This window comes from Podarcis liolepis (genome assembly GCF_965112155.1).
Source record: "Podarcis liolepis genome assembly, chromosome: 15".
Classification (NCBI taxonomy): domain Eukaryota; kingdom Metazoa; phylum Chordata; class Lepidosauria; order Squamata; family Lacertidae; genus Podarcis; species Podarcis liolepis.
The window spans coordinates 27,517,021-27,531,855 of NC_139566.1; the positions used below are offsets into that span (position 1 = coordinate 27,517,021).

At 43.1% G+C, this 14,835-nt stretch overlaps 2 protein-coding genes across 4 annotated transcripts in view; one reads left to right on the plus strand and one right to left on the minus strand.

The window, feature by feature from the left end:
• SPPL3 (signal peptide peptidase like 3) overlaps positions 1–9,256 on the minus strand; it is a 35,254-nt gene extending 25,998 nt beyond the window's left edge. Inside the window, exon 1 of one of the 2 annotated variants that reach the window (XM_083478788.1) lies at positions 8,772–9,256. In XM_083478788.1, coding sequence (XP_083334914.1) covers positions 8,772–8,794 — 23 coding nt within the window. In that variant the 5' untranslated portion in view covers positions 8,795–9,256. Of the gene's footprint in view, positions 1–2,406; positions 2,429–8,771 lie in introns of those variants that run through there. The other variant, XM_083478789.1, reaches the window with a different exon arrangement.
• HNF1A (HNF1 homeobox A) overlaps positions 2,557–14,835 on the plus strand; it is a 54,431-nt gene continuing 42,152 nt past the window's right edge. The window contains exons 1-3 of one of the 2 annotated variants that reach the window (XM_083478652.1): positions 2,557–2,795; positions 7,363–7,396; positions 7,542–7,595. The gene's annotated coding sequence lies outside the window, so the exon portion shown is untranslated. The remainder of the gene's footprint in view (positions 2,796–7,362; positions 7,397–7,541; positions 7,596–14,835) is intronic. The other variant, XM_083478653.1, reaches the window with a different exon arrangement.

Sequence of the window (14,835 nt, forward strand, 5' to 3'; positions counted from 1 at the left end):
GGGTGCTACACTAAATAAATAAATAAATGTAGATTCATGACTCCCTCATCAAATATATTTATACATATAATTTTTAAAAAACAGTATTTGATTCGCAGAACAAAGAAGTGGCCAGTACCTTTTGCAATCAAGTATTAACATTTCCCCATGGTGCTATGATTCTCTATGTGGGATGTGTGTACAAAACAACACATAAACTAATAAATAATACCACTTTTTATTTGCCATGTTTGCCATGGCAACTGTGCTACCACTTTATGCCAAACAAGACAAGCAACCAGATTTCCTCCCTTCCCAGCATCATCCCAGCAGTTACATGGCAATTCCATCTCCCTTCCAAATGCAAATGCTGGGAAGAAGGATGGGGAGTTGTTTGGTTGTTTAGTTGCTGAGGTACCCAGCACACATTGCAGCAGTCAAACCAGGGTTCAAAATTAGCAGGGCACCATGCACATTTTGCACCTAAAGATTCTCCATTTGTGAGCACCTCAAAAAGACTGGGTGCGATTTTTTGCACTGGCTGACACTCAAGCATTATTGAAATGTACAGTCATACCTCAGGTTAAAGTTGCTTCAGGTTGAGCGTTTTCGGGTTGCGCTCCGCGGCGACCAGGAAGTATCGGAATGTGTTACTTCTGGGTTTCGCCACTTGCGCATGCGCAGACGCTCAAAATGACATCATGCACATGCGCAGAAGCGACGAATCGTGCCCCACGTACACGCGGGTAGCGTTCTCTTCAGGATGCGAACGGGGCTCCGGAATGGATCCCGTTCGCATCCAGAGGTACCACTGTATGTGCTTTGAAGCCTCAAAGTATATGTTAAGGACAGACAATATGTTAAGGAGTTTAACACTAAAGAGTGTTTTGAAAACTAAAGTACGGTACCAACTATTTTTATTATAAACACCATTTTAGACATGTATTAACAATTTCTGCTACAAATGTCATATTAACAATGTTTCGCTTATGTGAATTACATATTAGTTCCTGCTTATCAAAATAATAAATAAAAAGTGTCACTGACACACACACACCCCGGCAACTAGACATTCTGTTTTGGCACCCACAACCCAGGTCCCTTCTATCCGAGTTTCTAACACTGAGCCAAACAGGCATAAACTTTCCTGGTTGGTCCCTATGCAGGACCAACTCAGTTCCTGGTGACTACAATGTTGGACATGCCTAGCACAGGTAGACAAAAATTGTCGATCCCTATACATCAGGTCATATAATGTATTTAGTATTAAATATTCACAATATTAATATCAAACACCATGCATCGCACTGAAGACACTGAATACCAGTTTTCTCAATTAAGAATTTTCTAGAAACACACCCACGCTAACATACACATGGAGCATCTTTTTAACAACATGACGTGAGGGAGACCATTTCTCAGAGGACCAGAGAATGACATTTCTTGCACCTCATGTTTAGCAATGGAAGACAAGCATAACAACAAACTCAAAGCTATTTTCTGGCCCTTTATAGGGCTTCACAAATGGGATGGGGTACCATGAAGTTTCATCACAAGCTACGTAACTAGCATTCCCAACAAAGGCAAATAACTTTGTTAAATTAATGAAAATATTTGCTGCAGTAAATCTCAACACCGAAGTCAAAGCCTATTAGCAAACCCTTATGCCCCACTGCATCCCATGTATAATAATTTGAATGCAGAAAATAAATGTTTCACTGAGCTTTCCCCTCTCTTAAAATGTTGCTTAGGCTGTAACACAGAAGCCTCAACCCACAAAAGCTCCAATGCACAGGGTAGGAAAGTAATTTATTTCCACTACAAACTAATGGAACTAGGTCTAATAATTAGAAAGAACAGGGGTTAACAGCAGCAAAAGAGGAACTATTCATCTTTGTGAAATCCCAGCATAAGGTAATTTGTATCAGAAATTTTTCTGATGCCCTAGAAAGTGATCTAATCTTGTAAAAGAAGATGAAAACTTTAATAAGCTCACCTAATATTGTATTTGCAATTGGTATCCACTCATTTTTACTAAAGAATTCATGAAATGGAAAAATTTTCATGGAAAAATAAAGGATTGGTATATGTACATATCATTGTACACATCTGTATCTTAAAAAATGCAGGGTTTCGTAGGTTAAGAGGAGAAATAAAACAAGAGAACAAAGTATTCCACTTTTAAATTAGGTTGCTGCATGTGTGTGTGTTTTATTTCATTTGGCCCTGCATACAGGAATTGAGGTCCAGCAAGCCCTGCATCACAGAACAAAGGAGAGGCAATCAAGTACAAGACAAGTACTGTACAGGTGAAAGTCAAATACAGATTTTCCCATGGCATTTTTGACTACTGTCTCATCAATACAAAAGGAATTTAAGCTTTAGTAATCTACTGAGTATTTAGAAACAATGTAAATCCAAGCTGACCGTTATCTTCCTTTGCTCCGTGCATAGACGATTGAAGAGCTTATCCTCAAGAGATTATAAATTTAGAACTATTACATTAAAAACAGAACCTGAAGAACCCATTAACCTTATTTTAAAAAATTCAAAATGAAGAGAAAATGTTTTAAGATATCCAGAAACACTTGGCCCATCAGCTGATGATGAGTTAATTCTACTTGGCCACTATCTCCATGGTGCGCCAACTTTGGAAGGTGGGCAGGGCAACCAACATGTCAATCACCTGATATTATTACATCAGATTATTCATAGGTGTGTTCCAGCCCAACTGTCAAATACTGGTCCACAGGTGGCAGGAGAGCTAGATGAAAGTCTGGCCCAGAAGGCCAAAAAGGTTTCCCGCCCTTGATCTAGTGAGTTACTTCACACGACAGATGTCAAAAGTTAGCTAAGAATATTATAAATAATAAAAAAAATTAAAAATGCAGTTGGGAACATTATATTGGTCTTTTGTTTGAGGCCTAAAGCAGGAGCTCAGCTTCAACTGCAAAAGTAGAGTGAGACTAAGGATTACTATTAGCCCTCTTATACACATCTTAACTTTTAAATATTAATTCTCCAACCCTTAAATAACATTTCTCCCTTTCCCCACTAAACTGCACATGGTGCCATCATACTTTAGACATACCTTTAGATTTGTCAAATTTTCAAAGGCAAGGAAAACTCTACAACTGCTCCACAGAGCACTGTAGTGATTTAGTATTTTAAAATTGTATAGCACTTTCAAGTGGTCTAAACACTTCACATGCATTATCTAACTGTAATAATCCTTACTATAACTCTGTAAGCAAGTCAGTATGATTTTACATAGTAACATAATGATTAACTCTTTTCTACATATTGACACTTTATAATTTCAACAACAAGCAATTCTCTGAAACTAGTACTATATTTGTTCTGTGAAAAACTATACATGTCAGGTGTGCTGCCACAGTTTAAAAGAAAATCTGGAGTGCTATATTAGGCTGTGATACTCTGGAATTAGTGTTTTCACTTCCAAAGTCACAACTTACTGGCTAACCCTGGTCTGTAAAATACTGCTAATCAGCATTCTGAGCAAAAACAAAAATATAAGACACAAAAGATAATTAAGTATTTGGAGAAACCTGAAATCAGGAACATCCGTTCTTTTCTAGTTCTAGCCATCCTGTTACATTTTATCCAGTGTTCGAAACTAGCCAGGCACCAGGCACATTTTGCACCTGGCTGTCATCTACTTGTGACCAAGTGAAGACGTCTGGGCGCCAGGATGACATCTGACATCTCCACCATCTGGAGATGCATGCCTGAAGATCATTGTATCTTGACTGTTTTCAAACACTAATACCACATCCCGTAGAATTCTATCAGTTATTTTTTATCTTCACAATCAGAATGAATTTCAGGAACCAAAATGTTTTTTTTTCCTATGCAGCCTGAGCAGGAGCAGTGAACATTATAGTTACTTGTTGTAGCTTGTTTTCACTTACCCCACCCCAGTGCTTGTACTCACTCAAAGGATGGTAGGAATAGGCCAATATATAACTGGACTGCCCCTGGATCAAGTGCCTGTTTTCTTTATATTCTCCAAGTTCTTAATCTAGCTGTTATCAGGTACTTAACTGACAATCAATCACAGTCAGTCCATCATTTAAAAAATAAACTTTAGAGCTGTCTTACCCAAAAATGGCAACTAGACATTCTGTTTTAGCAACTGTAACCTTGGTTTAAGGAGCCATTTGATGCCTATCTTATAATATATGAGTTTTTAACACTGATTTTATCTGCCTCAAAGCAGAGTTTCAGCATAATAATTCTACAAAGTATTTTAGGCTGAGATTTAGATATCAAGAAAAAACCAGTTTGCCCAGCAGGGTTAGGCCTCAGATTTATGCATTCCCTCCTCTCCAGTTCATGAAAATGATAATTGCCATCTGATAAAAGTGGATTCTGGTCCACAAAAGCTTATACCATTATATATGATAGTTTTTGAGGAGCTACACGAGTCTTTGTTGTTTTTTTGCTGCAACAGACTTAACACTGTTACCTCTCTCAGTATTAATTTGCTGAGACATCCAAATCATGGCTACTGCAAACCGTAAGTCCTTTTCAGATGACAAGCTGAGGATAATGAATGCACACTTGAATGGAGGGAAGTGGGATCATAGCAACAGCTCCCACCCACTACTTACATTCAGGTTATAAATAGATCCTGCACGTGTAAGAGGTGTATGTGCATAAGGACCAGTGATTTAAGGGGGGGCTCTTTTTTTAGAAGAAAATTCATTGCTATATTTTTGGCAAAACAATATCCATGTCTATTTCAGGAAGTCAGTTAGTAATATAACAAATCAGACTGGGCAACTGAAATGCCTACAATATTATTTAGATCTAAAACTACAATTTTAATTAATGCTTTCCCCTAGAAATCATATATATTTCTGTGAAGAGCTATTCATGCTTTCTAATATTATTATTTCCCCAGTTTATATACCACTTAACACTTCAGTCTCTAAGTCGTGTACAGTAAACAGATACAAGAAAAATAAAACAAGTTAAAACTAACCTTAAATCAAAATACCTCCTTAAACTGCCTACTCCATGTCTCCTTTAAGCTGAGAGAGCAGCCAAAGGGCGCCTTCATAGGTAAAAAACTGCACTCAAAAGTAAGGGTGCTTCATGCACAAGCTCCTTGCAAAATAAAAAAAAAACTCTGACCTGCGGTTTTTGGACTGGTGTCTGGACTGGAACATAGTTAATTTTAGTACGCTAACAGTTTTCAGTGTCTTCAATTTTTGATTTAAAATCTAAACTATGTAAGGGATGTATAAGCTATTACATCTTAGTATTCCAATAAAAAAAATCACATAAGCCTCTGAATTTGTTTGATTATCATATTTAAATCACACATGCCTATAGGACTGCAGCACAAGTGAACATTACTGAGGGAGGGGAAGCCTAATATTTCAATTCAACTACTTTTGGCTATTTGTGGGGGAAGCTTTTCATGTGTTTATTAAGGATGCAAAATTAGCATGACCTTATTTCTTACCTTGGTTTATAACTTTGCCTCTTTTCCATTCCTCCTCAAAACTCAACCTTCCTGGTAAACCTTTTCATCACCCCACTAGCACATGTCATTAAACAATCCTGTGCCTTCCATTTCCAACCCCCTTCCTTTGTTGTTTCCTTGTGTCTATTTTAGACTGTAAGCCCCTTTGGGCTTGAGACCTGTCATACCTGTTCTTTGTAAAACAGCATGTACAGTAATAGTGCTGTAAATAAATATATAAATGCAAGTCAACTAAACATGCTCAACAAGGCCCACTTAGCTCTGTGTAAAATTGCCTTGAAGGCTTTCTAGAAAAATTTCTAGAAAACCCACTAAGTTTATTCTTGGTATGAGCTTTCATTTGCATGCACACGTATTCAGACACCTGAAGAAGTATCTGAAGAAGTGTGCATGCACACGAAAGCTCATACCAAGAACAAACCTACTTGGTCTCTAAGGTGCTACTGGACAATTTTTTTTATTTTATATTTCTACTGCATCAGACCAACATGGCTACCTACCTGAATCTAGAAAACCCACATTACTGGCTTTTCCATACCATCAGGAAACCTGCTTCTTCAGCACCCCCAGTACACTGAAAAAGCTGTGCACACATATCCTTCCTTCTACATTTTATTTAATACCAGGATGCACATAAGAGCTATTTGGACACTATTCAGAATATACATCAGTCAAGGGTAGACACTTTCAATGAAATATCACATCTCCCCATCAATTATCCCTGGTTTGTTACAGCTATTGGTTTGCTTCCACACCAAAACAGAAACTATAGTTAGAAATCTGATTTGGAAGCAAACTTTGGTTTGCAATAATCATAGCTTACCTCAAGGTTGGCTCACCTTTAGACCTCTAGATGTTGGTCAACTACACCTGTCACCATCCCTGGCCATTGGCCATGTTGACTGGAGCTGATGAGAGTTGGCATCCAGCAACTTCTGGAGGGCCACAGGTTCCCCATCCCAGTTTACCTGATTTGGGCATCACAGCAAACTATAGTTATAGCAAAGCAAAGTGAAGGAAGAAGTCCAAGACACGAGCCTAACCATCAAACATGGATTGGCGGCTATCTGTAACATGTGAACCAGGTCACTGCCATGTGCCCAAGACCAACCAATAAAGTCCATAGTTAAAAGCTGATTTGAACCATTATCTTCCCCATCTAAGTCATCATCCAGAATTCACACACCATTTCTTGGACAATCACATCACTTTAAAACCTAGCTCCCTGCAATTTTATTATGAAACACTATATTTAGAAGAAGTGTGCTTGTGGGTACCAGATACTAGGAGGAAGAGAAGATGGTACTCCCATCAAACCCTCTTGTGCAATTTCAGAGGCATCTGGCTGGCAACTGTTACAAACTGAAAGTAAGTCTAGCTAGCCCTTTAGTTTAGCAAAGGGACTAAGAATATGAACCACCAAGACCCTAGTTCAAATTTTACTTCAGCCAGAAGTCCCTAGACAGTCCAACTCAGGTCATTCACTTAATCTCCTACTGTGGGATAACAACAATGTCTGATAAGAAACATAGGTTGAGAACTTTCAGTCAGTGCTCATCTCAACCTAACACGACTTAGTAGGTTGTTGCAATGATCACAAAGATAATGTATAATAGAAGGCACTAAGTAGAAAACACTTATTTAGCCAACAACAGTTTTTTTTCCCCTTAAGCACTTTGTGTGACATTACCTCCAATGTTATCCATCCACATTGCATTCAAGCCTATGGGACTTACATCCCAAGCAAATCTGCTTCGGGTCAGGCTGCAACTATGCATAGCTGCTCAAGAATAAGTGATATTTACTTTTCAGTAAATATGCAAAGAAATAGGAATGCTTTTTTTCAAACACAATCTCTTCTATTACAGCAGGGAGACATCAGAACATTACCACATCTGCAAAGTGTGTGACAAACTATAGAATATTTCACAACCCGCCCTTCACCAAAAGCTGATATTGGAGTTGTCCCCATGACCAAGCAAATTATAACCACCACATCATCAAGACAACGTAAGCTTACAGTATTTGTCTTCTTCCTTTAATCCAGGTACACTGCACCTGAACCCTGAGAAAGATGCTTCTACACTTCCGCATTTTTAATGTAAGAAATTATCTTCTCAGAGACACATTTGTGCTCTTTCACGACCAGGCTTCTAAATAACAACTGGTTGATGGCAAAATAGATTGCACCATACAGACAGGTGTCTCTAATTCAGCCTAGCAAGTGGTGAAATACATCACCACCCCAACGTTGTGCACCTGGGATTTTGTGGTGCCTTAAAACCCAAGTAGTTTATTATAACAGGATCTTCTGTAGCAAGCACCGCGGGGAGGAGTGAAACTAGTGTATATATACACTTGTAAATTTTTTCATGGTATGAGAGTCAGATTTTGCAAGATGCATAAACACATACTGAATACACACCAGCCAAACACCACTGCCCACTTACTTCATGCATCTGAATCAGGAGGCTCTTCACAGTAATTTGTAAAATGTTCAAGTTATCAAAAGATCATTATTACATGGCTACTTTTCAAGAACTTGGGAATTAGGAGACAACTATGCATGAATCCAACCCCCATAGTATGCTTTGATACTTCCAAAACACAAACAGCCCAAAAAGGAGGCAAGTGAGGTTGCCAAGCCACTCACAGGAACCAGCAAGGGCAGCTTTGCCAGGAGCCTACAGATCCCACTGCTCGCTCTCTCTCTCTGACAGTGTCAAGTTTGGACGAAAAAGACTTGGGGTGGGGGGTGCGCAAGGCTGCCAACCTCTCAACAGGTTGCTGCAGCTCGGCCTTTCCCCTGGGCAGATCTTTCCTGCTTGTTTACGTCCTATCGCCTCATGCACAGCAGTGAACGTCCATTGTAGGAGGCATCCTTCGGGTCCAGCTGGTGGGTTTAAAGCGGGGTAGGTCAGGAAAAGGAGGGGGGAGAAAGAGAAAGGAGGGGTGGCGGCTGCTAGATGCCAACTTCCCCACGGGCCTTTTCTCCTGTGCCTTTAACAGCAGCAGTAGTAGAATATAGAGCCGCCTCGCTCAGGGGGGTGTGGGGAGAAAACTATTCCTATGGGGGAAAGACCTGCCCCGCTCGCTCTTCTTCCCTTCAGCCAAGGGCCGGAGCCTGCTTTTGAGGCCGAGAGCTCTCGCTCCCATGGCGGGAGGGAAGAGGCCGAGGCGGCGGGGATGGCCATTCCATGGAAGCCCCTCCATAGGCAGGCAGAGAGATGCTCCCCCACTCGGGAGAGGCCTAGCAGCAGCAGCGGCGCCTCCTCACCAGGAGTAGGTCTGCTCCGCCATGGCGCCGGCGCCGGCCGCTCCTCTCCCTCCTCGTCCTTCCCGTCGTCGTCTTCGTCGTGTCCTCCTGGCTCCCTCTCCCCTTCTCAGAGGGCTCAGCGGCGGTCCCGCTGCGGCTCCCGGCCCAACATGGCGGCCTCGGCGGCGGCGGCTGAGAGGCGAAGAAGGGAACCCCCTCCGCCCGGGCGGAGACGCCTCAGCGGCAGCCGCGCCACACGAACCGCAGCGGCAGCAGCTGGGCCGCGCTCCAGCGACGGCGGGCGGGCCTCATGACCGACGGCTACCACGACGAGGAGGCGGCGGCGGCGGCGCTGGCCGAGGTGTGTGAGGGGGAACGGGCGGCCAACGAACAACTCCGAAGGCGAGACCGCGCTTGCTCGCTCGCGCGTCCTCGGGCGGCGGGGGGGGGGGGGAGAGGAGGAGAGAGCGCGAGGGGGCGGGGCTTGATAGGTAGCGCGCGCGCACCACGCCAGGCTAGCGACGCTGGCGGGTCACGTGCTCACAACAGGCTCACGTGTTTCGACGCAGCAGCCTTTGAGGAAGGAGTCAGAGAGAGAGGGGAGAGAGACGGGTTTTTTGTCGTCTTTATGTGTTTGTTTGGAGGCCCGGCGCGCAGCACGCTGTGGGATATGGTTGGGATGAAGGTGAACCGGCAGATGGAGGCGAGTTTAAGGAGAAGAGGGGGCGGGGATGATGAAGATGATCTCATTGCGCCTGCGCGGCATCCACCCGCGGTGGATAGAAGGGATTCTTTTTTGTTTCCCCCGCCGGGAATCGACGAAGCTTCCTCGGAAAATGCAGGCGGGCGGGCTGTTTCTCTCACTCGCACCAGCGAAAATTATTAGTATTGCTTTGTTATTAGCACGTGCTGTTTACAAATTGTTCTGTTTATATATGAGCTGGCAATATACATTATATAGCATTGTTACTATTATTTATTAAATTTATTAGGCGGTGTTTTTCTGCCATAGCAACTTAAAATATGTTAAGCGAAAAACCACACATATATATACATTGAAACCAGCGTTTTAAAAAATCAATTGTTTTTTGTAAAGATTGTTTTATATTATTTCTTTATTATTTTTCTTTTTAGGGATAATCGTTTTTTGCTATTTTCTTGTAAATGAGTTTGAATTTTTGTCTTTTAAAATGCTAAAAGAACTTTCAATAAAATTGCTATATATATAAAAAAGAAACCAGAATTTTTAAAAAATCTAGGAGGATCTAAAACAATTACAATAATTTTATAGCATAGTGCAGTATTGTATTATATTTGTTACCTTTGCATCCTGCTTTTTCCTCAAAGGCAGCATACATGGTTCTTTCCATTTAATCCCTACAACAAGCCTGTGAGCTAGGTTGGGCTGAGAGTTCACAACTGGCCCCTAAGGTCGTCTAGTGAGCACGTGGTGCTACGGAACTTACCACCAACCTAAAGGGACCCCTGACCATTAGGTCCAGTCATGACCGACTCTGGGGTTGCAGCACTCATCTCGCTTTATTGGCCGAGGGAGCCGGCATACAACTTCCAGGTCATGTGGCCGGCATGACTAAGCCACTTCTGGCGAACCAGAGCAGTGCATGGAAACGCCGTTACCTTCCTGCCAGAGTGGTACCTATTTATCTACTTGCACTTTGATGTGCTTTCGAGCTGCTACGTTGGCAGGAGCTGGGACCAAGCAACGGGAGCTCACCCTGTCCAACCGCCGACCTTCTGATCGGCAAGTCCTAGGCTCTGTGGTTTAACCCACAGCACCACCTGCGTCCCACCACCAACCTAGATGGCTTTTAAAGTGGGTTAGACAAATTCATGGAGGAGAGGGCTATCCATGGGAACTAGCTATGATGGCTATCATCTGCCTCCGGCAGCAGCAGCAATGCTTCCAAATACCAGCTGCTGGAAATCGCAGGAGGGGAAAATGCTCTTGTACTGGGCTCCTGCTTTGTGGGATTCTCCATGGGGCATCTGGTTGGCCACTGTGAGAAAAGGATGCTGGACTAGATGGGCCATTGGGCCTGATCCAGTAAGCTCTTCTTATCGGCATCCACAGCAGCTGAAACATCTGATTGTAGGCTTTGGAGATGGACATATGTGTGATTTTGTTTTTAAGCTTCAATTTGGGTTTTTATTTAAATTCTGTTCTAAGAGATGGTGGATGAACAGTGGAGGCTGGTCCATTAGGGCAAATGGGGTACTGCCCCACCAACCATATTCCTCTCTCAGCCAGCTCCCACCTGCCTGCCTTCTCTTTTGGAACTGGCTGTCAGTTTCCTCCTCCTCAGTTTCAGCATTGCTCTTGTTGAACTCAGCAGGAAAGAGGATTGGAAGAAACCTATTATTTGTTGGCTCTCCTACTTGCTTGCGTTCCTTTCGTTCCACAGCCATCAGTGAAGACCAGTGAACTGTGTTGTCCTTCCCCCCTACTTGTGCTTCCCGAATATTTTTCACATTTACTGGAAGCGCAGAACTATATCCAAAGATGCTGCTGGCATACAAAGTGGACGAGCTGTTCCTTCAGCCTATGTATATTATACATAGGCCTTCTAGGTGTAGATTCAATGCAATGGTGTAGTTCAAACGATGGGAACATAGGAAGCTGCATTATACAGTGGGAAAGAGTATTTTGGAAATATGTAAACCTTTGGTCCTGATCCCCCTAAAGCCCTCTAGAGTCTGTGACAAGGACTCTCCAATTAAGAAGAAGAAGAAGAAGAAGAAGAAGAAGAAGAAGAAGAAGAAGAAGAAGAATTTGGACTTGATATCCCACCTTTTACTCCCCTTAAGGAGTCTCAAAGCACCTAACAATCTCCTTTCCCTTCCTCCCCCACAACAAACACTCTGGGAGGTGAGTGGGGCTGAGAGACTTCAGAGAAGTGTGACTGGCCCAAGGTCACCCAGCAGCTGCAGGTGGAGGAGCGGGGAATCAAACCCAGTTCACCAGATTACGAGTCCACTGCTCTTAACCACTATACCACGTTGGCTCTCTTTTGGAAGACAAGAAGAGCCTGCTGGATCAGACCAATGGCCCGTGTAGTTCAGCATCCTATTCTCACAGTGGCAAGCCAAATACATGTGGGAACCCTGCAAGCAGGACCCAGGCACAAGAGCCCTCTCCCCTCCTAAGATTTCCAGCAACTGGCATTCCGAAATATTATTGCCTCCTAGAGCATAGCCATTGTGACTAATAGCCATTGATAGCCTTATTGAATTTGTCCAGTCTTCCTTTAAAGCCATCCAAGTTGGTGGTCATCCCAGCCTCCGGTAGGAGCAAGTTCCATAATGTGCTTTCCTCTGTCCTAAATATTAACAACATTCAGTTTCATTTGATGTCCATAAGTTCTAGTGTTATGAGAGAAGGAGAAAAACCTTTCTCTATCAACTTTCCCGATCCCATGCATAATTTTATAAACTTCTATCATGTTCCAACCACTGATAGGGGAGTTGCTCCATCCCCTTTATCATTTTGATTGCTCTTTTCTTAACCTTTTCCAATTCTGCAATAACCTTTTTCAGGTGAAGCGACCAGAAGTATACACAGCCTTGTTCTGGATCTCTGGACACCCACTTAGTTTAAGAGGAACAATTGCAATGACTGCTTAAAACATGATTATTTATTACTGCATTTATATTCTACCTTTCCTCCAAGGAGTTCAAGGTGGCACACATAGTTCTCCACCTCCTCATTTTTTCCTCACAACAACCCTGTGAAGTAGGTAAGGTTAAGAGGCAGTGGCTGGCCCAACGTCACCCTTTGTACTCTTATAATGGTGGGCATATTCTACATTGCCATTAAAGTCAGTCACCAAGTCTGTAGTCATATTCTGCCAATAAGCAGAAGCATCATCACTCTTAACCATTTTTACAGAGAAAGAAGTGTTTTCTTTAAACGATTGCACTGTTATTTGACAGGTGTCAGGTGGTTTAAATTTCTAAATGACGCATTTGATGGTACAAAAGATGCCAATGCAGATGACATACAGCCAAATACAATTGGAATTCAGGCTACAGAAGGCAGCACCTGCAAGACACCAGAAGGAAGATCAGTTTTGACAGCTGTTAAGACTTCCCCAAAAAGTTATATGGCTTTAGCCGTGGGTTTAGTTTCAGGGATAGTGAATTCATTTGCAGTTTTGACTCAGGTTTTGTCTCTTTAATTTCAAAAGATGCCAAGAGGTATCCCCCTTTGTTGAAGATTCTCTAAATTTCATTGGGGTGGGGCGTTGTTAGATACTCTTCTTTACAAGGGGCACTGATCTCCAAAAACATGCTTTTCTTTTATGTACATTTCCCCCCCCCCACAATGCTATATCTACTGGTAAGATAAAAATAATACACTTAATATATCTAATTGAATTAATTTAATAGTTAATATAACTAATATTAATTATTAGTTATATTAATTGCTTGCATCCACCAAGACCTTGACTGCTGTTACAGCAGATGAATCTCATGGGGCGTCCAGAGTACAGTCCAGTCCTGTTGTATTGGATGAATTTCAGCTGGTAAGGCTCGAGAATGTGGACAAGGTGCTCAGATCAGTCAAGGCAAGCACTTGCACTCTAGACCCTTGCCCCTCTTGGTTGATAAAAACCAGCAGGGAAGGAACAGCTGGCTGGGCCAGGGAGGTGACCAATGCCTGTTTAAGAAAGGGGGTGGTCCCTGCCTGTTTGAAAGAGGCAGTGGTAAAACCACTCCTTAAGAAACCTTCCCTGGATTCGGAAAACCTAAGTAACTACCAGCAAGTTGCTAATCTTCCTTTCCTGAACAAGAGGTCGCAGACCAGATCTAGGTGCTTTTGGTAGAAACTGATTTTCTGGATCCATTTCAATTGGGGTTTAGGCCCGGTTTTGCCACAGAAATTGCCTTGGTTGCCCTTTATGATGACCTCTGTTGAGAGAGAGACAAGGGAAACCTGTCCCTGTTAATTCTTCTCGACCTCTCAGCAGCTTTTGATACCATGGAGCATGGTATCCTTCTGGAGCGACTGTCCAAACTAGGGTGGGTGGCACCGCTTTGCAGTGGTTCCAGTCCTACTTGGATGGTCGTTCCCAGAGGGTGTTGCTTGGGGGATGCTTTTCAGCCCTGTGGAACCTACAGTGTGGGGTTCCACAGGGCTCAATTCTATCCCACATCTACATGAATCCACTGGGTGGGGTTATCCGGAGATTTGGAGTACATTGTCAGCAGTATGCTGATGGCACTTGGCTCTATTTCTCCTTTACATCTGCAGGTGAGACAGTGGAAGTGCTGGATCAGTGTCTTGCCTCGGTAATGGACTGGAAGAAAGCCAACAAACTGAAACTAAATCCAGATAAGATTGAGGCACTGTTAGTGGCTGGTTCTCTAGACCAGATGGCTGGGAGGTCACCTGCCTTGAAGGGGTTACACTTCCTTTGAAGGAGCAGTAGTAGATAGGTAGCCGTGTTGGTCTGCCATAGTCAAAATAAAAAAATTCCTTCCAGTAGCACCTTAAAGACCAACTAAGTTAGTTCTTGGTATGAGCTTTCGTGTGCATGCACACTTCTTCAGATACACGGAGCAGGAGGAGGAGCAGGTTTGTAACTTGGGGGTACTCCAGGATCCTTTGCTGTCGCTCGAGGCTCAGGTGGTCTCAATGGCCCAGAGTACCTTCCATCAGCTTTGGCTGGTGGCCCAGCTACGCTCCTATCTGGACAGGGATAGCCTAACTACTGTTGTCTATGCTCTGGTTACTCCAAGGTTAGATCACTGCCCTGCATTATACGTAGGGCTGCCTCTGGAGACGGTTCGGAAACTTCAGCTACTGAAGAATTCAGCAGCCAGGTTGCTCACCAGAGCAAGACGGTTTGAGCATATTACACCGATCCTGGTCCGACTGCACTGGCTACCAATTAGTTTCCGGACCCAAATCAAAGTGCTGGTTTTGACCTATAAAGCCTTGACCACAATACCTCAAGGATTTTACTTTCCATATGAACCTACCCAGATCCTGAGATCATCTTCTGAGGTCCTTCTTCATATGCCTCCTTCTAGAGAGGTCCGGCGGGTGGCAACACGAGAATGG